This window comes from Perognathus longimembris, chromosome 7 (genome assembly GCF_023159225.1).
Source record: "Perognathus longimembris pacificus isolate PPM17 chromosome 7, ASM2315922v1, whole genome shotgun sequence".
NCBI lineage: Eukaryota > Metazoa > Chordata > Mammalia > Rodentia > Heteromyidae > Perognathus > Perognathus longimembris.
Genome location: NC_063167.1, coordinates 26332253 through 26356257, shown reverse-complemented (window position 1 = coordinate 26356257; position 24005 = coordinate 26332253). Strand labels below are relative to the sequence as shown.

Below are 24005 nucleotides of genomic sequence, written 5' to 3'. Positions count from 1 at the left end.
TGCTTCCTTTGTCACAACGGGTGTTCTCCCTTGATCTGTTTCATGGCGGTTCTCTATATGGATACTCATTAGGATAGGAAGGAACCCTATTCCAGGATGACTTCACATCTTCAATGACCTTGTTTTCAAATAAAGCTAGATTCTAGATACTGGGGGTTAGGACCTCAATGTTTTGTTGGTAGGAGGGACCCAATTCAACCCATCACATGCAAGGGTAGTATCAGAGTTCTGCAGAAGCATTAGAGGGGACAAAACTTACCTAGGAAATGTCTTAGGAAATGACCTTCAAGTGAGGACTCAAGGAAAAGTAGAAATAAGCTAGACAAGGATGGAGGTTCTTGGGAAGTGGAGGTGAGGCTGGGCTGCAGAGGACCAACCCAGGCAAAAAGGAGACTTTTCCTTATTCTGAGGGATGAAAAGAAGCAAAGTGTGGCCTGGATTCTGACAGAGTCTGGACAAGAGACCCAGATAAGGTAAGACCTGGGAGAAGTCAGGGGCTGACTCACATTGGCTTGGAGCCTTAGGTAGAGACTAATTCTTTACCCTGAAGAAACGGGAGCTGTGGCAGGGCCAAGCATGTGAGGTTCATCATGCTTATAGGCTATCTCTTCATAAGGCCCAGCACTCTGAAGGTGGTGTTGCTCCTCTAAGTCTCTGGTTCTGAGGGAGGACACAAAGCCATGTCCTCAGGAGACCTCTGGCTGGATGAAGGTATGGAGAACAGCTCTGTCCTAGGAAGGAGGCCCGGCCTTTCCTGCAGCTTCTCCATGGAGGTGGAGAATAGGTACTGCCTTTAGGAACTTTGCTCTGAACTGGAAACAGGGCTCCTGGGGCCCTGCATCTGCAATCCCTTTAGGTTTGCTGAGTCTTTGGAGTCTGAGGTCACAAGGTGGGGCTTGGCCAATCGCACTCCTGAGGGAGTCTACTGAGGGCTGTGAGTGAAGATGTATCTGGGGCCCACGTGGCTCCCTGAAGCCAGAGGCCTGGATACTGGGAGAATTCGGGCCCTAGCAGGCACCCTGCTCCCCACACCTGTGGCCTTCCCACACAGAATCCAGCCTCACTGGGCTCCCCTATTCCTTATCAGACCTTCAGATGGCTGTCCCCCTTCTGCATGTAATGAGAGAGTGCCCACCCTGTCCAAAGCTGCCCATTACTGCCTCGCTAGGGCTGGGTGGGCCAGCCTGGGTGGAGGAGAATTGGGTCAGCTGGTAGCCATGGTGACAGCAGCTGCTTCCTGCCAGCCTTCCCATCTCCTTACCACAGGCCTCACCGAAGAGATCCTTTGTCCAGTCTGGCAGGGATGAAGGCTAGGAGGGTGGGGTTGGGGGTGGGCAGAGCATGCGGGAGTGGGTTTGTATTCAAGCTTACACAGACAGCTGCTTGGAGCTGGGGGGCAGGGGGGCTGTCCTCAGCCCAGAGACCATGCTTCCTTGCTCACAGAAGTGATGAGTTTTTGTTGCCCCTCTGGCTGGGCAGAGGACAAGGGGTAGGTATGTGTGAGGGCTGTGTGGGTGTATACATCTCTGAGTCTAAATGTCTGTGTCTGTCCCTGTAGCTGCTTCTGTGTGTCTCTGTGTGGGTGAGCGTCTTGGAGGGGATGTGTGCTTCCAGCAGGGCCTCTGCAGCTGAGATAGTACAGCTCAAGTGAGAGGTACAGGGACCCTCATCTCATTATTATCCCAGGCACCTAGGACTGCAGTGCAGGGTGGTCCTGTTAACTCTGGGCCTACCCCAGAAGTATCTGTTGAAAAAGAACTAACACCTGGTGCTGGGAATGTGGCTTAGTGGTAGAGTACTTGCCTAGCATGCATGAAGCCCTGGGTTCAATTCTTCAGTACCACATAAACAGAGTTGGAAGTGGTACTGTGGTTCCTGTGGTAGAGCACTAGCCTTGAACAAAAGAAGCTCAGGGACAGTGCTCAGGCCCTGAGTTCAAGCCCCAGGACTCGCAAAAAAAAAAACACCCAACACTTAGAGTTGGAGCCGTGGCTCAACTGGTAGAGCTTTAGCCAATGAGTGAAATCAGCAGGTACTGAGTTCAAGTCCTGGTCTCAGACCTAAAAAAAAAGGGAAAAGAACTAACACCTTTCCAGTTGTTTACCATGTACAAAGCACCATTGTTAGTAATACCCATGTACTCACCCAACTGGATGTTGAGCATGTAGCAATCCTTACTTTTTAGTATTTTATCTAATACTCCTGAAGCATTGTTATGCTCACTTTAGGGATGAGGAGCAGTAGGCTTGGAGGTTTGTATAGAAGCCTTCTATCTCTGGCTTAGGAGTGGCAGGTCTAGGTTTTCACTCCGTCTGTCTACCTCCAGAGCATGTGTCTTTATTATTCTGCTCTCCTGCTCCTTATTGACTCACCTGAGTCCCACTCCAGCTGAGAGAGTCCAATGGGGACCCAGTGGCCATTGGGGTCATTTTAGGGAAGAGAAAGTAGAGGCTCAAAGAAACTGAGTGGACGGGAAGAGTCACTTGGCTAGGGGTAGAGCCAGAAGTATCTCACTCCCCTGCACAGCTGTTGGACATGTCCTAGGGCATCCAAGAGACACACAGACCCCGCTAGTCAGATGGAGTATGGCAAAGGGGAGCTAGGTCTAAGGCTCCTTAGCATTTCATCTTGGGTGAGTCTGTCATGTGTTAAAGGATTTCATTGCTCTTCGTGTGTGATCCTGGCGATGGAATTTAGGACCTTGTACACTGCTCAGCCACCCCCATCTCTAAAAAAAAATCTTAAAGTTTACAGGACTTCAGCAGTTTGACATTAAAATACTAAACACAGATTAGGGAGCTAGTTTTATGAAGGAGGAAACCAAGACTCAGGAAGCCAGAATGATTTATTCAAGTTCTATAGCTATCTCCAAAGTCTGTCTTTTTATTCTATAAGCTATTAGAAGCCCTGGGGGACTGATGTCTTCTATAGCCCTTCCTCTGAGTTCAATTCTTCCCTTCTAGACCCTTTTATTATATCGCCTCCTCCTGGGAGCCTGCCCGATTGCCTTCACTTGTCTCCTGAAAATTGGTATCCCAGCATAAGTGACGTGTTACACAAGTGCCATAGGAGTGTGCTGATGGGAGGGGCACAGCCCCCTGGGATGCAGAACTCTGTGCTCACATTCATCAGTTTGGTGAGTTTGGGGTTTTCTTCCAGGGTGAGGAGGGTGCTCCAGACAGGTGATGTGGGATTTAGGAGACTCAGGTTGGAACTCTGGTTTTGCCATCAACTTTCTGTGTGGCCTTCATTATGTCTCTTCTCCATTTTGGATCACAATTTCCTGATCCACAAAATGAAAGGCTCAGCCAGGAAAGTCAGTTTTAGCTCATGAGCTCATTCTTGTCAGCTGGTACTGGAACAGTGCTGAAAGGGACTCTGAAGGCAACTCTGAGCTCTGAAGGAAAGAGATAGATTAGTGATGTCTGCCTTGTGTAGAGATGAGGAGAAATAGGATAGACTGGTGATGTCTGCCCAATGTAGAGATTAGGAGAAATAGGTGGCATCTCAGTCCCTTCCAGCCTCAATTTTGATTGATTTCTTGGTCTTTCCTGCTGAAAGAATAGATGACCGTGTCCATCTTGGGTGCCTCATTAGTTGGTTAGATTCATGATCAAAGAGACCAGAGGCCAGAGGACCTGATAGGTCACTGAAACCTGCTGTTATCAGGATCAGGAGAGGGTTGGAGACCCCATAGAATAGTGAGAGCCCCTGGCAAAGGACACATTGATTCTTGTGGAGCTTAGAAGGCATCTCCTGAGTTTGGGTGGGAGGGAAATCAGTAGTGCCCTGTCCCTGGAGGATAAAGGAGAGCCACTTCCTCTGCCGCCACAGAAGTAGAGGGGAGTCAGCTAGAAGAACTTGAGAGGTCTCTATGGTCCAGCAAGGTCATAGGAGGGTCTCCTTACTTGATGTACCATGAACTGGACCAGACATGCTTGGAGACAGGAGAAGCGACTTTGGGTCAGTAAAGTGACTTTTCATGGAACAAATGAGTTTAGTCGGTAATTGTTGGAAACCATCAGTATATGTCTGCCATATTCTAGGCCCTGCTGCCTCACTACGCTGCCCTCATCTCCACCTCCTATCCCTCTTCATAAGCACCCACTAGCCATCTCTGTCTTTATCTCTGGCTGTCCTTCCTGAGCCAGACCAGAGCCAGAGCCCTAGTTCTAAGCCCTCCACTAAGGCTCATACTCAAGAACAAGCTCTGTCAGCAGCAGGAATTTTTCCAGAGCACCTAATCTGACCTCTTTATTTAACACGTGGATGAGGATGCTAAGGCCCAGACTGACACACAGGAATCTGTTCCCATTGGAATGGTACATCTTAATTCCTACCTCCCTCCACCCACCCCCCTCCCCTGCCAGCAGAGGTCAGGCCTCAGAGCGTTGGATTTCCCTTGGGAAACAGCCAGCGGGCTGGAGTCCCCCAACATTCATCAGTTCTCCAGGTCCCCTGGGTGATCTCTGGATGGGTGAAGATGAGAAAATAGCTCTGGATGGTGCAGAGTCCTGGATGTCAAGCCAGCTGCTTGTCAGTTCATTCATTATTCATGAGGAAACATGAGCACCCAGGTTGGCAGGGTCAGGAATTCTGTCCCTTATCCTATCCCTTCTCACCCCCTCAGGCGACACTCTCAAGCATCCTGTAGGCTCACAAGCAAAGCACCTGCTTCTCTAGCTTTGATCTGGGGATGGAGTTGGGATTCTGCCCCTTAGATGCTCCCACCAGTTGGGGGGAAGATGGCCAGACAAAGGATCCTCTCATTGTGCACATTGCTCTTGGTGTTTTCTCAATGCGTCCAGAGACCCAGGGCCAACCCTGAGCTTGAAGGATTGGCTGCCCACCTTTGGGTGACATTTGGGTTGAGGATCAGAGCCTCTGAGCATTCTTGCCTCTTTGTAGAAACAGGAGAGCTGTGTTCAAGTCCACAATTTGGTGCTTCCTAGCTAAGTAGGCAAGGGCAGGTCTCTTTATGTTTCTCAGTTTTCTTATCCACGGTATGAAGATAACAAAGTACCTCACGGAAGAACTGTAAGGAACAAATGAGTCTGACCATGGCAGACTCACAATAGCAGATAAGCCCTGTCCTATCTTCCACCAGAAGACCATGCAAACTGGCACCAGAGCTGGAAACTAAAGAGAAGAGGTCATCATAGGCCATAGTCCGGGGGGACTTTCCATTAGTGCAAGGTTGATGGAGGGGGTGGAGAAATATAATCTGGGCCTCTGAATACATCACAGAGTGAGTGAGAACACAGCAGACAGCTACAAATAAGGCAAAACCAGGCATTGACTCATCTCTGCTGCTAGCCATCATTCTCTGGGCTGGCAGGAGCCATGCTGACGGTGAGACCAGGTGATCATTCTCGGCTGTCTGGGGACTGTCTTCCTCATTGGCCAGAGTGATGACTTTCCTTTCCCACCCTTGTTTTTTTTTTTCCCCCCTCCTCTTTTCCTATCCTTTTGAAAAGCTAGAGTCCCTCAGGGTGACAGGCCTGAAAGCAAAGGATCAAGCAAAGTGTCCTAAAGCCAGTGAGGTGCAGCTACCCCAGGGAGGGAATGGGGCTGGGACAGAGCCAAGAGGGTCTGGGGTTCAGAGGAATATGTCTTGGATGGTGGCTTTCTTCTACTCTGCCTGAGACTTGGCAGCCAAGAGGTAGAGGCGGACAGCTGGAGACCCCACCTCTGTGCAAAACTGGGCTGCAAAAGCTGCTGTCCCTTCCCCCAGAGTGGTTCTAGAGCCCTCTGTCCTCTCCCCAGCACTTATCGTAACCATCATTAAATATTTAATGGTATAATTAGTTATTTACTGTCTGTCTCCCCTCCTGGACTGGAGGCTGTGAGAGGGCAGGACCACGTTGGCCTGGCTCACTTCTATAGCCTTAACATTTAGCTGTGGCCTTGGGATTTTAGGAAATTAAATATTTGTTGAATGCAGCTAATGAGGAGAGTAAATTTCTATACTTTGGAAAGGAATTTGGCAATATAGTCCAAGAATACGGGGGAAAAATTATTCCCTTGGTATCAGGCAGGATGCTTTTGGATAGAACAGAGGATACTGATCTAAACTGGCTGAAGCAGTGGAAAATAGATTCAAACTGGAAGAGTAGAGGAAGGTAGGGCTCCGGGTGTGACCGATCATCCTTTGTTAGGCCACCTCTGTGCACCTGTGGTGTGCTGGGGTCCGCCTGCTCATCAGTTCTCAAGGCTGAGTCTGTCTGGGACTGGGCTCCTCTGGGTCCTTGGGAGGAAGGAGTGGGGAGGACAGAGAGAGAGGGAAGAGAAACTTGGACTTGATTCAAGAGGTACCTATTGAAATATTTAAGTCAATTATGTTACCTCCACATGGTGGACTATTATGGTGACATTAAAACATTTATACAAAGAATTAATAACACTGGGAAATACTTATATATTAGGTTAGATGAACAATGCCAGAACTTACCATTGTATTTACTCTGTGAGCCCAAGTATTTCTTTAAGTACACAGAAAGGAACTGGGTTAAAATGCTGACAGTGGCCACCTGTGGATAATGCAGTGGAGGGTGATGGGTTCCTGCTGCTGTAGACGTCTCTGGACCGGCCTGTTCCCAGAGGAGGGCGCCTTCCCCTCCACAGTCTGCCCTGATTGGAGCCTGCTTGCTTTTCTGTTCTTATTATTTGCAATGAGAGTAATCATCCCTAATACACACTGAATCTTCTATGGCTTGACATTGTGCTTGGCATTTTACATGCATATCTAATTTAATCCTTGCAGCATCCCTAGAAGGTAAGGGCTTTTACTTATCATGTTATTGAGGTGGCTACTAAGATTCCATATGTGGGCTCACAGGCTATCCTACTAGTGGGCAAAGGCTTTTGGGAATTCAAGCCAGGCCATCAGAGTTCACCGAGCTGGTCTTCTTTACCCCCAAACCAGGTCATCTTTGGGGTTTTTACATCTATGTGAAGGAAACAAAAAGAGCCCTATTTTGCTTTGAATTATTGGTGTGTGTGTGTGTGTGTGTCTGTGTGTGTGTGTGTGTGTGTGTGTGTGTTGGTCTTTGTTTTGCCCCTGCTAAGCTGGAGATCAAACCCAGTGCTTCCAGCAGGTGTGTCAATGGTAAATAGCCCTGTTTATTGAATCAGACCCTCTGCACATCCCATCCTTGAGATTTATTTGTCCATTTTATCCTTCCAGTCTCAGAGAGGCCAAGTGACTTGCCCTAAGTCACACCGCTGGGAAGGGGTGGGGCAGCAGTGGTGTCGGAGTTGCTGGAGTCTGATGCAGAATCCCTTTGTCTTCCACTCTCCACTCACCTTCAGGGTTGCCTGAGGCTCTGCTGCCCCGGGGACCATGTTTAACGGGGAGCCTGGTCCAGCCTCGGCTGTGGCCGCCAGGAACGTGGTGCGGAGCTCCAGCATCAGCGGTGAGATCTGCGCATCCCAGCAAGCTGGAGCAGGGACAGGGACCACCACAGCCAAGAAGAGGCGCAGCAGCCTGGGCGCCAAGATGGTGGCCATTGTGGGACTGACCCAGTGGAGCAAGAGTACACTGCAGCTTCCCCAGCCTGGTAAGAGGCGCGGACACGACGGAGGGGTGAGACCTGCCGAGTCCCCGGGGACAGAATGAGTGGAAGTACTCCCCACCTTTCCCAGGACTGGCACTGCTCAATGGCCAGTGCATGTGCTGATCCTGGAATCCTCAGGTAGCCCTACCTTGTCATGCACAGACATAGATGGACTCCACATCACAGAGGAGCCAGCCCTCCCCACCCAGACCCCCTCACTGTGGCATCAGCCCAGATACCAGCTGGCTTTGTTTTAAAATCTCTTCCTGCTTATTTTGTAACAACTTCCCTAAGAAACCTTCAAATAGGTGGCTGCTTGGGGGTGCGAAGGGTGGGGATGCCTGTAGAGGCTCCCACTGGGGTGGGGAGTGGGGGCTTCTGCAGGTCTTAAAATAGATTCTTATAAAGCCCTTCACAGACACATGTGCAGTCTCTTCCAGCAGCCACTCGGCCATGCGCTTTCTGCATGGGGAAGGGCCCAATAGGGAAGAGCTAAAGGTTAGTGCCTCCAGGTGGGCAGGGGAGGCCTGGGACAAGGGAGCCAGGGAGGTGGAGATAGGGAGATCCAAGACTTAGATTGGGATAAGACCAAGAGATGGAATTAGAGTCAGGAAAGTAAGAATAGGAGGTTATGGTGCCAGGCATTGGTGGCTCACACCAGTAATCCTAGCTACGGAGGAGGCTGAGATCTGAGGATCGAGATTCAAAGACAGCTTGGGCAGGAAAGTTCACGAGACTCTTGTCTCCAATTAACCACCAAAGAGCAGGAAGTAGAGCTGTGGCTCAGGTGATAGAATGCTAGCCTTGAGCAAAAAAAAAATGAAATAAAATAAAGCTAAGGGACAGCACATAGGCTCTGAATCCAAACCCCCATTCCAGCACCCCCTCCCCCTCAAACAATAGGAGTTTCTAGAAGTGTTGGACTCCAGGGTTCTGGCCCTGGGAGACCAAGCTGAGCAATCCAGCTTCAGACTCCAAGGCTCTTGTGCCCCCCACGTGACTGGGAGAGAGTCTTCCGAGGCCACAGCAGGGACTGAGTCACCAGGAGACGCTGCAGCAGTCTGCCTCAGCTTCACAGACAGCAGGCTAGGGTGGAGCAGACACCAGGAAGACCTTTTGCCTGGGGAGGAGATGAGTGATGTTAGGGCTTTTGGATCGCTTGTCTCTGTGGTATGTAAGGGCATGGCTGAAGGCCCAAGGCCTGGGGCCAGGGGAATTGCCCAGATGTCCTGCTAACTGCAGGTCCCTGTGAATCATCTAATCACTGAATGTCAGAACAGGAAGGGCCCTTGGGGTCAGCCTGCGTGTACTCATTTGTCTTGAGGCATCCAGAGCCTGAGAATAAGGTGCTTTCTGGAGAAGGACCTCAGACTGGCCCTCAAAGCCACACTCTGTCATTTACTGGCAATTTGTTTCATGGTTCCAAGCCTCCCTTTTGTTTGTAGGAGGACAACACATATATTGTGCAGAGCTGTCCCAGGGATCAAATGAGAGTCTCTGCAAAAGTACCCAGCTTCATGCTTGATACATGGGAGACATTAAGCAAAGTGTTGATGCTGTTATTGTTCCTTGCAGTCACACAGTAGAGCCAGAAGAAAAGTGAGCTTCCTGACTGCACATCTGTGTGGCAAACCCTCTCCCATCCACACTTGTCCCCCATCCCTAGTCTCAGGTGCACTAGCATCCCAGCTTAGAGCTCTGTTCTGGGTAGCACAGTCAGGCACTACAGGGCCGTATAGGGCAATCATTGGCACTGGAATCACTGATGGGAAAGAAGCCCAGAACAGGTGGATTTTGACCTGGGAGCCTAAGGGACATCCTTAGGTTGACCTAGCCCCTGTTTAAATTAGGAGCTTCTCTTTTCAGTAGCCTCTGTCTAAATTAGGAGCTTGTTTTTTCAGTACCAAGGATAGCAGCCCTTCTCTCCATAGCATTGTCTGGGTCCTGGATCTCAGGACCCAGGACCATTTTGGAAGACATTATAGGGAATATGCTGTTGCGGGCTTTGGCTGCCCTTGCCTTGTATGTGAAAGGATAGATGAGATGGTTGCTTGGTTTGTCTCCAGGGGCCACAGAATTATTGCAAGCAACTTGGCCTGGTTCTCTAGACAGAAGCTACAGGAAGTTATTCTTGAGATCAACAAGGGTTGCGACTGGTCAGGTAGGAAGCCAGTAGAGGAATTATTTCTCTAAATTTCTAAGACCTTTCCCCTCACCCTGAAGAATGAATTTTATCTCTGCTGAGTCACATCTCAAATAGATGGGGCATTGGAAAGGAACAAAAGAAGTAGCTGGTCAGCAGACTGAGAGTCTGAGGACCTGGCGTCTAGTCTCAGTTCTTTTGGGACTAGGACCTCATGATCCCTATCTGAGAAATGCTGAAAGGACTAGAGAAGTATCTGTAATATTTCAGGATTCCCAGTCCCCCGCTCAAGGGCTCACATTGAGTTGGGCAGTCTTATCTAAGAAGGCAATTTCACTCCCAAATAGGTCAGAGCTTCCCCAAGCTCTAAAAGAGTGTGTGTTGAGGAGGTGAAGATGAGGGGGAGGGAGGAGTGTCTTGCAGCCCCCACAGCCATCTGTTTCCTAACTGAGGTAAAGGGGATGTGGCAGAAGCCAAGCACAGCCATCATTTTCCCCAGCCCTCTGTGTGTATGTGTGTGGTGGGTCACCCCACACCATGTGTGAGTTTGCATGGCTGTGTGACTAAGCCGACAAGTTGAATTTGAATATATGACTTGACGATTCGACAGAGCACATTGTGCACGTGATGAAGGCCTGGTAGCACTATTTATGATTGTGGGACTTTGCATACCCATACACATGATCTTGTATGTGAGATTTTTTTTAATTTCCTGTATGTAAATGGTGGCACTCGTATTCGATAATGCACCATCCATGTGAAATAAGTAGACATGAGATAACATGACCCTGTATGTGCATGAGATAGACTTATTGATGACCTCATTGATTCATGGCTATGCTAGTTACTCCAATAGCCCTGAAGTAGAGCTGAGGTTACAGAAGATAGGCCTCTCTTATCATCTCCCCTTCCCTGCCTCCCATCCACTGAGATACTCAGCTTTCCCTCCACCCCAGTAGGGACTTTCTACAAGATAAGTAGGACAAATCAAGAGGAACAAAGTCCTTCTTTCCCCAGACTGGGGTCTTGAACATCCCTTCCCCAACCCACCATTGGTTGTGAGTAGGAGAGAGGATCACCAAGGTAACTGGTGTTCAGGGCTGTGCTGCCTGCCTTGGCCCAGGCTTCTCATCATTCCTGTAAGGCAACTCCACTCCTAATTTGCTTGAGCCTCTAACCAGAGACAGCAGATGGCTCAGTTCCTGTCTGAGCCCCACTTCCCCATCAAGTTCCTCCAACAGGAAAGCTTCAGCAAGGGAAGTCCCTGCAAACCCCTAATTCATTCCCTGTCCCCCTACCCCTCCCGCTCAGGAGGAAGGGCATCTAGAGGGACCATGCTGCAATGCTAAGGAGGTTGCTATGGAAACCCAAGCAGGCTGGTGCTGCTCAGAGAGGGAAAGTGCCCTCTGTTCCCTGCTAGGCTGAAGAGGGGGCTGGGGACCCTGAACAGGGGGCACAGAGACACTGAGGGAGGTGTGTGTGTGTGTGTGTGTGTGTGTGTGTGTGTGTGTGTGTGTGTGTGTGTAGCTCATAGTGCTTTATCTCTGGGGCTCTTTTGTAGACCTTTCTCCCAAAGACAAAGTCAATTCAGGTCAGGCTGGCAGTCCCTCTCCAATCTCACCTCTCTGAGGGCCTCTGCAACTCACCACTCCTGCCTCTCTATCCATTCAGACCCACCTCAAGGAGGCGACTGTGTTTGAGTAGCCAGGCTTTGTGGGGTTTTCTGGGGCCTGGGAGGTGTCAGAGGCGTGGGTTGTGTGATTGGAGTGTAGTGTCCCTGAGGAGACCTGGAAAGGGGACTGAAAATCTGGCAATCCCAGATAAAAGATCTTCCAAAAGAGAATGGGAGGAACGAGTGTGAAGCAAGGGCTGAAAGTCTTCAGGGAGCCTATGGGGGGTGGGGGTGGGGCATGGCCCTCCCCCACTCCCAACTTCATTCTTATTTTTCCTCTGGTGCCTGCCCTAGGGCTTGAACTCAGTGCTGTTTCTGAGATTTTGTGCTCAAGGCTCGCACTCTACCACTTGAGCCACAGCTCCCACTTTTGGCTGGTTTTGGTGGTTAATTGGAGATAAGAGTCTTGTGGACTTTCCTGCCTAGGCTAGCTTCAAACCTTCATCTTCAGATCCGGGCCTCTCCAGTAGCTAGGATTGCAGGTGTGAGCTACCAGCCCCAGCTCAGGCTCTCAACTTCCTTCTAGATCTGTGGCGGGCATTCTTTCTGGTCTGCTTTGTGTGTGTGTGGCTGCCTGGGGCCGGCAGGATGTCACACTGCAGACCAGCTTGGGGGGGGGGGGGCGGGGACAAGGGGGCTCAGCAACGCCCCGCCCACCTCGCCCACCGCCAGCGCCTTCCCAGAGGGTGACTGGCAACACTCTCCAGAAATCACAGCCCGTGGTCTGACCTTGTTCCCTCTCTCTTCTTGGGGTGTGTGTGTGTGGGGTCCCAGAAGGGGCCACCAAGAAGCTGCGAAGCAACATCCGGCGGAGCACGGAGACGGGCATCGCCGTGGAGATGCGGAGCCGTGTCACGCGCCAGGGCAGCCGGGAGTCCACGGACGGGAGCACCAACAGCAACAGCTCGGATGGCACGTGCGTGCGCACCCCCGGGGGGGGGGGGGCCTGCAGCCCGCGGGCACGGCCGGCAAGGCGGGCAGTCCCACCTGGGGAGCTTTGAGCCCAAATGTCTAGGCTCCTCTGTGCCTCTGCTTCCTCGTCCCTGCCTCTAGATGCCTGGTATCTAGGTTCTAGGTCTGATTATTGCTCCCTACCCCCCATCCCACCCCACTCCTCAAGCTGTCCTGCTCCAAGGGAAAAGGGGGGGAAAAGGAAAAAATCTTCCTAAGTCTAAAACAATCGTCATGGCTGAGATGAGTGGAGCTTTTGCTGGAAGGAGCCTGGAACTAGATCTGTGTTTTTATAAACCGTTGGTGGTGACTTGGAGGCCAGAGGTGACCTTGCTGTAGTAAGTTAAAACTAGCCTCAGTAAAAGAAACCAAAGGCTCAGGTGGATCCTGCGTGGTAAGGAGGACATACTTTGTGAACTTGCATCTCAGTTTTTCATACATAGGTTGACAGTGAGTTGTGATGTTGAAGTCTCATCTTACATCAGAGTCACTAGGTTAAATATTCTCCCAGATCTGCTCTAAATCAGTGAAACTATAGTTTTATGGCTAAGATTCTCTCCTTCTGTTTGATTAGGACCCTCTAATCTCCAATCTGATGATTTTGTGGCTTCATTATTTAGTATTCAGTAATTATATCTCTCAGTACTGAGACTACTCTTGGTAACCACCAAGAGTCCTGGATTGGTTCCAGGACCCCCATTTCCCCGCCCACAAAAATCCATGGATTTTGAAGTTCCTCATAGTAAGTAGTATAGTATTTGTATTTGAATTAACCAGCACACATCCTCCTGAATATATCAGATCATCTCTAGGTTATTTATAATACCAGATACAATTGTAAATGTAATAGAAATAGACTAACATTCGTTGTTGTTGTCAAGACAGGGAGGGTCTTGTTATATATAGCTGAGGCTAGCCTTAAACTCTCCATCCTCCTACCCCAGCTTCCTGGGTGCTGGGATTACAGGTTTTTACTACCCTGCCATTGTAGACTATTGTTTAGGGTAGTGATCAGAAAAAAAAAGTCTGTGTATGTTTAGTACAGACACAACTTTTTTTTTCTGTCACATTTTCCATCTGCATTAGTTGAATTCATGCATTGGGACCCCAAGGATGGCAGGGTTTAACTGTACCTTCTTCCCTGAATGCAAAGAGCCACTGGCATTTAATACATCTTAGCTAGTGCAGCGCATCATGGGACATCTCTGAACAGTGATTCCTATTCTGGAAGTAGGGCTGGGAATGTGGCCTAGTGGTAGAATATTCACCTCGCATGCATGAAGCCCTGGGTTCGATTCCTCAGCACCACATATATAGAAAACGGCCAGAAGTGGTGCTGTGGCTCAAGTGGCAGAGTGCTAGCCTTGAGCAAAAAGAAGCCAGGGACAGTGCTCAGGCCCTGAGTTCAAGCCCCAGGACTGGAAAAAAAAAAACCAAAACAAACAACAATAACCTACTCTGGAAGTAATCATTTAACATTTGTGACTGCCCTGATGGATGTAGATATCATCATTATCTCTGCAAGTGAGGAAACAGAGGCAATTCCCCCTGAGTTACAGCTATAAAGTGGTGGTGGAGGCAATGTTGGCACCCCAGTCATTTGACACTCTTACCTCAATTCAGCTAAATCTCTACTCCTCCTCACTAAGCTCTGAACTTCAGTGACCTTAAGAGTCTACATTTCTTTATTTAACCTTCTCAAATCCCACTAGCCTAAGAATGTGATACGAGGCTACTGCTGGTCACAGTCCACAGACACAAGGGCCTTGAAATCACCTTTTGCGGACTAGGAGTGGTGGTTGAGCCACCCCTAACCTGATAAACATGCATTGGCCAATGGAGGCTCTAGGCCCAAACTCTGAAACAAAGGATTCTTTCCAGGCCAGCCTTTTATCTCTCTAGCCAAGAGATATTAGTACTTTGTGAGGCCCATTGTGGGCCCCAAGCAAGCTTGAGCCAACCCTCTCTCACCTGTCCTTTCCTTACTGACCATACCCCAGAACATTCAGGCCTAAGAATGTGGAAAGCAGCCTTTCCCTTGGGTAACAACATAATAACTATCATTTGTTGTTTCCCAGTAGTCTGGAACCTTTTCTGCAACATCTACCCCAACCCACATCATAACACTGAGTGTTCTGGTTTGCAGACAAAGCAAGTGCCTTACCTCTCAGAACCTCCATTTTATTATCTGTGAATCTACATAATGGTTCCCACCACATGATATAATGCACGTGGAACATTTGGTCCACTGCCTGCTCTTGGCCAGCTTTCAATCACTGTTAGTTTTTCTTGATACCATTTCTGCCCCGCCTTCCCCAGCCATAGAACATCCACCATCACTTGCCATTCATCTCAGCCTTGTAGCTCTGTTATTTTAGTCTCAATTGCTGTTTTGGGCATCACCTCATCCTCTTGACTTGGATCTTAAATGTATAGGCAAATCAAACCTCTGTTCTTGGAAGTAGCTCCAGGCATTTAAATGTCTGGCTTGTGTCTCTGGCTCTTGGCCTTCAAATTGGTGAGGACACAGGTGTCCAGCAAGCCCTGCTTTTTGAGGGATACTTCAGAAAGCCCTACGCTTCAGAATTAAGTACTATCAGTGTGAGAGTTTTAATATTAACCTCTTTAGTGACATCCAAGTATTTCTCTTCATTGTGCAGAAGTGTAGATTTGTCAAACAACATACAGTATTGAGTGGTGCACTCATACTCTATGGAGGAGAAACTCAGGCACAGAAGGAGTGGCAGAACCCCTAGCCCTACTCCCTCGTTGAAGGCTACCCAAAACCTTTGTGCCTCTCTGCCTCTTCCTGCAGGTTCATTTTCCCTACTACCCGGCTTGGAGCTGAAAGCCAGTTCAGTGATTTCCTGGATGGGCTGGGACCAGCTCAAATTGTGGGGCGACAGACACTGGCCACACCTCCCATGGGTGAGTGGGGTATGGCAGCTGTGGGCAAGACGGGTGAGCTCAGTGGGACCCTGCACAGTGTGGTGCCAGCAGGAGCCTTCCCCTAGGCCTTTATACCAAGGTGGAGGAGTTAGCAGAGAGTTTACAGGTCCCTCATTGAGCAGAGAAGACAGGTTGCCTACCTTCCCCCCCCCCCGGGGATTTTACAGTGTCTCTTCATTGCCTGCCCCCTCCCCACCTGTTGTATAAAGAAGAATAGTCACTGCCTTGGCTGGGGTGAATTAATTAATTCTGTGGGATCTTTGAACCGTTGGACAAGTAGGTGAATTTCCTCATCTATAAAATGGAAACAATAATAACTTCTTTAGTTGTACAATAGTACCTGGTTTATTGTGCTTCTTGTAGTTGCTTTGCATGAACTATTTTAATATATCCCTTAAGAGCTGTGGCGGATAAGACTTGTTATTCTTTTTTTTTTTTTTTTTTTTTTGCCAGTCCTGGGCCTTGGACTCAGGGCCTGAGCACTGTCCCTGGCTTCTTCCCGCTCAAGGCTAGCACTCTGCCACTTGAGCCACAGCGCCGCTTCTGGCCGTTTTCTGTATATGTGGTGCTGGGGAATCGAACCTAGGGCCTCGTGTATCCGAGGCAGGCACTCTTGCCGCTAGGCTATATCCCCAGCCCCAAGACTTGTTATTCTTAACAGTGCTGGGGGCTGGGAATATGGCCTAGAGGTAGAGTGCTTGCCTCGTATACATCAAGCTCTGGGTTCGATTCCTCAGCACCACATATACAGATAAAAGCCAGAAGTGGTGCTGTGGCTCAAGTGGCAGAGTGCTAGCCTTGAGCAAAAAGAAGCCAGGGACAGTGCTCGGGCCCCGAGTCCATGTCCCAGGACTGGCAACAAAAACAAAACAAATAAAATTAAGGTATCTTGCTTTTGGGCTGGGAATATGGCCTAGTGGTAGAGTGCTCACCTAACAGTGCTGGACACCTGGGAACCTTTTCATAATTTTCTCTCCCTGTTCCTTCCAGCTAGGAAGAACTTCCCTAAAGCCTACACTTGGCCCATTTGGCTACAATATAGCTCATTCCAAGACTTCTCAGAGCCCCTCCCCTCTAAAACCTGTAGGTATTGGCTTTAAATGGCCCTTTCCAGGGGCTGGGAATGTGGCCTAGTGGTAGAGTGCTTGCTTAGCATGCATGAAACCCTGGGTTCAATTCCTCAGCACCACATACACAGAAAAAGCCAGAAGTGGTGCTGTGGCTCAAGTGGCAGAGTGCTAGCCTTGAGCAAAAAGAAGCCAGGGACAGTGCTCAGGCCCTGAGTTCAAGCCTCAGTTCTGGCAAAAAAAAAAAAAAAAGTCCTTTCCAGGAGCCAAGCCAGCTTCGTCAGAGGTGCTTCCTCCCTCCCTTCCTGTACAGCACTCTGGCCTGAGCACTGTTTGATCCAGATGTCCAAATGTAGCCCCTTACCAGTGCTTGACCTTTGACCTTCACAGCCAAAGAGAAAGTCAGCTGTAGCCCTTGGGTTTCTGTTCCTAGTCAGGACTCCTACCACAGCACTCTTTTGTCTTCCTTGGAAGAACATGCATAGGAACCTGTTCTGAAGGGGGGGGGGGGGGGTCTTTGAGGACCCTCAAAGAGTGAGGTCTTCTGGCTCTTTAGTAGGATTTGCCTAATTCCAAGCTTTTGCTTTCAGGCTCCTACGGGCCTGGGGAGTCTTTCTCCCTCCCCAACTTAGCTTTGAATTGGGAAGCAGTGAGTAGAGCCACCCACTTCTATAAGGCTAATGCGCCATCACAATCTAGAACATTTGTGTGTGGGGTGCCCCCTTGTGTCCTAAACTTGGAAAGACAGGTTTGCATATGTTCTCTTGGATTGGGAATGTTGCAGTGAGAGAGGAGATTAATTCCCAAGACCCTCCCTTCCATGAAGAGGTTATATATCACTGGAGGGAGGAAGCTGAATTCCAGGGGGCCTCCTGAACGTGGTAAATCCCTGTTCTTCCCCGGATGCAAACCCAACCAACTACATGCTGGCTAAGAGAATCTAAAATGGGAGGCTGATACCAAAGTCTGGCCCACCTGATTTTTCTAAATCAGGCTTATAATTCCCCATCCCTTATTCCAAGTGACTACTGCCTACTTCTAAATTCTGTGAATCCATTGTGAACGAAGATAGTAGTTTCTAGAAATCAACAACATGACTCCACACACAGGGTTTACCCCTACTGAATAACCTTTTTGGAGGGAGTCTAGTGAGTGCCCAGCAGTCTGCTCCCAAGGGCTGCCAGCTTCCCTTCCCTATATTGGCAAGGGCTTACAGTGACCCAGTTCCCAGGTGGTGACTTGTATCCTGAGCATGCTCATAGCTCAGCATCTCTGCACTGACATACGTTAAGGGGAATGACTCAAGGCTGTTGTGCAGAGGCAGATGAAGAGCCAGAGCCCACAGCCTTCCTGACATGAGAGGCTGTGGCTCACAAACCCCAACCAGCTAGATGTAGGTGGGAGCCTGACAGCCATCGGTGTCAACCTAAGTGTGTCCCCCAAGGTCCTGCCCCCTCCCTACTCCAAGGGGCCTGTCACAGTATGTCTTAGGCACACCTTAGTCCTGCTTGCTCCACCCTGAGCCCCTCCCAGGGATCTGCAGTATCCTCTGTAGACTGGCATTCTGTCCAGTAGCTGGTTCTGGCTCGAGCTGGACTCTAACTCTTTTCCTTTGCAGGAGATGTGCACATTGCCATCATGGACCGGAGTGGCCAGCTGGAGGTGGAAGTAATTGAAGCTCGGGGTCTGACACCCAAACCAGGCTCCAAATCCCTCCCAGGTAGGGCTAGGAGCTGAGAGAAGGATTTGGAAAATAGAATCCTGACAGGGAAAGGTGTACACCTGATCTCCTGATCTAGCATGTCCCTAATGTCCTTAGCTCCACACTGGTCTAAGTGAGTAGTGGGGGAGGAGGAAAGAGGGAGGGAAAGAGATGGTATTGGGACTTGAACTCCAAGTCTCATACTCTTTTTTTCCCCCTTTCTTTCTTTTTTATTTTTTGGCAGTCCTGGGACTTGAAATCAGGGCCTGGGCACTGTCCCTGAGTTTCTTTTGCTCAAGGCTAGCACTCTACCATTTGAGCCATAGTACCACTTCTGGCTTTTTCTGTTTATGCGGTGCTGAGGAATCAAACCCAGGGCTTCATGCATGCTCTTAGGCAACACTCTAAGCCACGTTCCCAGCCCCAAGTCTCATACTCTTGATTGGCTTTCTTTTGGCTCATGGCTGGTGCTTTACCACAGGAGCCATGCTTTCACTCCTGGTGATTTGGAGATGAATCTCTTGGATTTGTCTGCCCAGGCTGGCTTCAAACTGCAATTCTCAGGCCTTGATTTTCAGATTTCAGCCTCCTGAGTAACTAGGAATATCGGTGTGAGCCTAAGTCAGTATTCTTGACAATCATTTGCACCTTGGCTGGAAGGCCAATGAGCAAGGTGAGGGCAGAAGAGGAAGAAAGCCATTCTACTCATGTTATTCACCATGCTCAGCCCCGTGATCCCAGAGATTGGGGACAGGGCAGACCATGACTGTCTTTCCTAGAGTCTCCCCGTCATATTCTCTCTCACCTCTCAGCCACCTATATCAAGGCCTACCTGCTTGAGAATGGGACCTGCCTGGCCAAGAAGAAGACCAAGGTGGCCAAGAAGACCTGTGATCCTCTGTTCCAGCAGGCTCTGCTCTTTGACGAGGGGCCCCAGGGCAAGGTGCTGCAGGTAAGGGCCACAGGCGAGTAGTCCAAAAAGCATCATTTTAAGGTCATTAAAGATCATTAAAGATCAGAAAGCATTCTTTAAAATTAAAAAAAAAACTTTTTATGTTCATGTCAAGCACTGTACCGGGTACATTAATTTATACTACCACTTATTTTTACCACTCAGTAAGGTTATTCTTGCCCAATATTGATTTTTAAAATTTTGGGGGGATGGCACTGGGCTTGAACTCAAGGCCTTGCACACTTGCTTAGCTTTTTCACTCAAGGCTGGTGGTACTCTACAACCTGAACCACACTTCCACTTTGGTCTTTTTGCTAGTTAATTGGAGATAAGGGTCTTATAGACTTTTCTGCTCAAGCTGGCTTCAAATTGCAATCCTTAAATCTCAGCCTCCTGAGTAGCTAGAATTACAGGTGTAAGCCACCAGCAAGCACCTGGCACCCCTAGTTGATTTGTCTGGAAGCTAAGGTTCTCCTAAGAGTTAAGTGAGGTTGCTCTGCAGGTTGCTCAACTAGTAGGGAGAAGTAGGGCTGTTTGTCTGCTGCCTTCTCCTCCTACCTGGTGCTAGCATTCATTGTACCTCAGCTGGGAGCCAGGCTTTGGGTTAAGTGCTCTCCAGAGTGACTTCATGTCATCCTGTGATTGTCCCCATTTTTCAAGCCAGTAAATGGGATCTCAGAAAGTTGAAGTGATTTGTTGGGGTTTCAGCAAGTGAATAGCACAGCCAAGTGGAGCCCAAGCCCAGGTGACTCATCCCAGCTATTTGACAGTGACAAGCTCATTAGCACATGTGTTCTTGGTCCTTCACAGCATTCTAATGAGGAAGCTCATTGTGCTCCTTCTATGGAACCTGAGCTCATGTAGGCCTACAGCACAGTCAGTGAATCCTGTCTTGGGTTCAAATTCTAGGCCTGGGTGGAGAGAAGACATAGAAGGCCTAGCAGTACTGGACACACTAAGCATTAACAATGGTGGTGGTGGTGGCTGGTAGCCTTGCCTGAGGCCATGTAGGTGACAGATAAGAGGCTAGAGCTGCCTGCCTGAACTTCTCAGTTGGATTGTGTGTTAGTCAGCTTTCCAAGTTATAACCAACTTGTAAGCAAATGCCTGAGATACACAGCTTGAAAAGAAAAAAAAGGTTATTTTGGCTGTTTAGGAGGTTTCAGTCCACTGTCGATTGGTTCTGTTGTTTCATGGCAGAAGTGAGAGGTGCAGGAAGCTGTCCACCTCATGGCAGCCAGGGAGCCAAGAAAGAAGGCAACAGGAAAGGAGGGAGGGAGGAAGGGCAGGCGGGCAGAGAGAAGGAGACAGGGAGGAAAGGAGGGCAGAGAGGAGACAGGGAGGGAGGAGGGAGGGAAAAAGAGAAGGAGGAGGAAGGGAAAGGGAGAGGGGGACAGGGAGAGAGGGAGGGAGGGAGGGAGGGAGGGAGGGAGGAAGGAAGGAAGGAAGCAAGGAAGGAAGGAAGGAAGGAAGGAAGGAAGGAAGGAAGGAAGGAAGGAAGGAAGGAAGGGAAACTTGAGTCCTATAATCCCTTATGAAGAGGGCACACTCCCCATGATTTAAACCCTCCCACTAGCCTTACATCTTGAAGGTTCCATCACCTCTCATTAGCAACAACTGAGGACTGAGTCTTTAACACAGAAGCCTTTGATCACAGAAGGCTGTTCCTTCAAGATGGTTCTGTCACCAAGGCTCTTGGGGTTGCAGACCAAAGAACTGCAGGACACCAAAGGGTTCTAAGCCAGGACCCCATATTGGATGTCCTAAAAAACACAAATTGGAAAAATCGCTGAGCTCATTAAGTTGCTCCTGCCCCAGTTGCAGATGGAAACTCTGAGGTTCAGTGAAGGCCAGGAACTTAGGTAAGGCCCACAGTAAAGGAGCAGAGGGCAGCTAGGACCCAGGCCCTGGGCCCTCAGTCTGCTTCATCATGAGGAAAGTGATGAACTGGGATGCTCTGAGGTCCTAGAACCAGTCACACCCAGGCTGCCACAATTCACCCAGTGCCTTTGGTTTAACCAGCTGTTCAGAGCTGCAGCTTCCCCTGAATAGAAATATTATACAGCTCCCCAACCCACATAGCAGGATATACTGCTGAGACAATGCATGCAAAGTCCATAGGACTGAGTCAGGCAGGCCTCAAGGGCCCCGGATCAGTCTGAGTTCTGGCTCTCCTTTGCATCTGTGCTTTGATGAAGCTTGTAGGTTCCAGCCCAGTCCTGCAGCGGGGAGGTGGCTCAGCTTCTCACTCTTCCTCCTCACCGGTAGGTGATCGTCTGGGGTGACTATGGCCGCATGGACCACAAGTGCTTCATGGGCATGGCCCAGATCATGCTGGACGAGCTGGACCTGAGTGCTGCAGTCACCGGCTGGTACAAACTCTTCCCCACCTCCTCCGTGGCTGACTCCACCCTTGGATCCCTCACCAGGCGCCTGTCCCAGTCCTCCCTGGAGAGTGCCACCAGCCCCTCATGCTCCTAAGGACCTCACTCAGGACGAGAGGCCAGGGGTGTTGTGTGAAGGGAGCCTATGGGTCCCGCCTCCCCCTGTACATAGTCTGTGTCCTTCTGGGCCCCTCATCCTGCTGCATGCCTGTTGGCTACTGGGCTTGTCCCAGCTGGCAGTGGAGACTGTGGTCTGTGTGTGTGTGTGTATGTGTATATATATGTGTGTGTGTGTGTGTGTGTGTGTCTCTGTGTGTGTCTGTATGTGTGGCCACATTGTATCTGTTCATTTGTCTGGATATAGTCCTGGTGACCACATGGGCTGAAATCTATGTCTTTGTATCTTGTTGAAAAGAAACCCAAAGGAGTGTTGTGTAGACCCAACTCATACCCGGAGTCTCCAGGGGTAGAAGTGGGGGCGGGGCTTGGCCACTGGTTGATCTTGTCTGGCCCTCTGCTTGGGACAGAGCCTGTGCATTCCCCGCCTGTGCCTCCTCTTGGTAGTCTCTGCTCAGTTTTCTGTCTTGTCTTTCTTCCATCCTTGCCTCTCTCCCAGCATTGCTGCTGTTTTTGAGGAATGTAGCATCCACTGCAGCTGGCTACACCTGGGCTCCTCTGGGAAGCCCCACTTCCTCCTGGCCCTAGCCTCTCCTACGGCCCTCCTCACTGAATGCCCCTGCAGCATGTGGCATGTTCATCAGTGCCCTGGCCAGGGCCCCAGTGGAGCACAGGATGCCCAGGAAGGGCAGGGCTTCAATATTGTTGGTTCCCTGGGGCTGGAACCACTTCCTTCTGACAAGTGAGCAGAAGGAGGTGGTAGTTCCCAGGGGTGCTGGCAAGATACCTAGAGGGAAATGCCAGGTAGTTCCCTTGGTATTTATTCCCTACTTCTCTTCTAGTTGCCAGTCTCCTGTCCTCCAACATGCCAAAGGAGCCCTCCTGGTGGGCCCAGGAGGTTTTCCTTAGAGGGGATGCCATCTTCCAAAATAAGCAGTGCTCCCCAGGCCCAAAGGTGGGCGAGCCCCCTCTGGGCTCATCTCTGAGTACATGGCTTGGTAAGAAGTGCCCAGGGTAGAGCTGTCTGCCCTGGTAAGGAGGGCTGAGGCTGACTTGTTGTGAGACAGTGCTGAAAACCCGGTCTGGCCTTGTGGATTAGCTGCATGAAGCTGTTCAATGGGCACTGGGGTTTTTTGTTTGTTTGTTTGTTTGTTTTGCTCATTTCCAGACACGGGTCTCTACCTGGAGTTCAGACACACTCAGGCTCCAGCCTGCTGGCTCCATGAAGCCTGCCTCTGGACTCCAATCTGCCACAGTCACCAGCTCTGTACAAGCAATACTCCACCCCTCCTGGCCTCCCTGCCTTCTTGCCTGCTCCTGCTGCCCTCCGAGGAAGTGGCCTTCATGGGCACCCCACTGCCTCTGCTCTATTGCCCACTCTTGTCTGGTTGGGGCTCTTCCCCGCCACTCAGACACTGGCTCCATATGACCGCTGGCCCTGTAGTGGGGACCAGTGCTTGGACTGGACCCTGACATGGCTGCAGGGCCTCCTGAAGTCTGGCTCAGGAATGCCACATCTACCCCCTCTTCCTCCTCAGCTCTAGGGTGAAAGATGAGGCTGCCAGGAGATGGGCAGAGCCACTCTGGGTCCTTGCCTACAGGAGGAGGTTCTTTCTGCCTCTTCTCCAGCCTGTTCTGAAGTGCTGACATTCCTCTAGCCCAGGTAGCTAGGCAGAGACAGCTACCGAGGTAGTAGTGGAGATATTGGCCTGAGTGTTTGGTTTCCAGTTGTACCTAAGTTGAAGGGGGGGGGGGTGGACATAAGGACATCTCAGTCCAAAGGGCCTCCCAGTGCTGCAGCCTCCTAGGATTCACGGACCCTAGCCCCAGGCAAAATGTGGATAAGGGCAGGAAGGAAAAGAACAAGTGTTACCTGTCTCCCACTGGAGCCTCCATCCAGGCAGTTTTAGAGAAAAGCTCAACTGTGGGCACAGAGGAGGGAGGGGATTGGCCAGGCTATTTCCTCTTTAGGCAAAAGTTTTCCCCCTCAGTCATGTTTGGACTGGACAGTACCCATAAAAATGGGCCAAAGTGCTCTGTCCTCTGACTGTAGTAGAGGGGGGACAGAGAAAACGCTTGTTGGAAAAAGGGTATTTCCATCTTCTGTTGGTGGTGTATTCAGTTGTACAGCCATCGCTCTCCAGATAGTATAAAAGTCCACTTTGGGAGTGGGGAGAGCATTAGTGATAGTAGCATTAGTGGGTAGCACAGATATTTGCTGTTGTAGCACCGAGTCTCTCCCAAGAACTGAGGACTGTCAGTACCCTCTTGCCTCCTGGGAGGGAGCTTCCAGCAGAGAGGCTGTCCCTGGGTAGCTCCAGGCCTTGGTGCCCTTGCCTCTGGGGGAAGTCAGCATGAGGAAAGTTCCAGCCAGGGGGAGGGGGGCACCTGATAGGCTGGAAATTAGACCTGACCTGTCTATAATCCCTGGCTTCCCAAAGTGCCAGGGAGTGGGGCCACGCCACTGTTCCAGTCCCCAGTGGAATGCAACTCCCCAAACTTGACCTTGGGG

The 24005-nt window shown here is 50.1% G+C and overlaps 1 protein-coding gene across 1 annotated transcript; it reads left to right on the top strand.

The window, feature by feature from the left end:
* Window positions 1-7334: 7334 nt before the first annotated feature.
* Window positions 7335-21521, top strand: Rims3 (regulating synaptic membrane exocytosis 3). Its single transcript, XM_048349888.1, has 6 exons — window positions 7335-7559; window positions 12146-12287; window positions 15138-15250; window positions 17957-18058; window positions 18853-18992; window positions 21261-21521. Exons 1-6 carry the CDS (start codon window positions 7343-7345, stop codon window positions 21471-21473), a joined length of 927 nt encoding a protein of 308 aa, XP_048205845.1. The 5' UTR covers window positions 7335-7342; the 3' UTR covers window positions 21474-21521.
* Window positions 21522-24005: the final 2484 nt, after the last annotated feature.

Excerpts from the sequence above, each read along its gene's own strand:
- Rims3 (XM_048349888.1), top strand. The coding sequence starts at position 7,343 with ATGTTTAACGGGGAGCCTGGTCCAGCCTCGGCTGTGGCCGCCAGGAAC. Across the intron at positions 7,560-12,145 it reads ACTGCAGCTTCCCCAGCCTG|AAGGGGCCACCAAGAAGCTG; the intron begins GTAAGAGGCGCG and ends GTGGGGTCCCAG. Across the intron at positions 15,251-17,956 it reads ACTGGCCACACCTCCCATGG|GAGATGTGCACATTGCCATC; the intron begins GTGAGTGGGGTA and ends TTTCCTTTGCAG.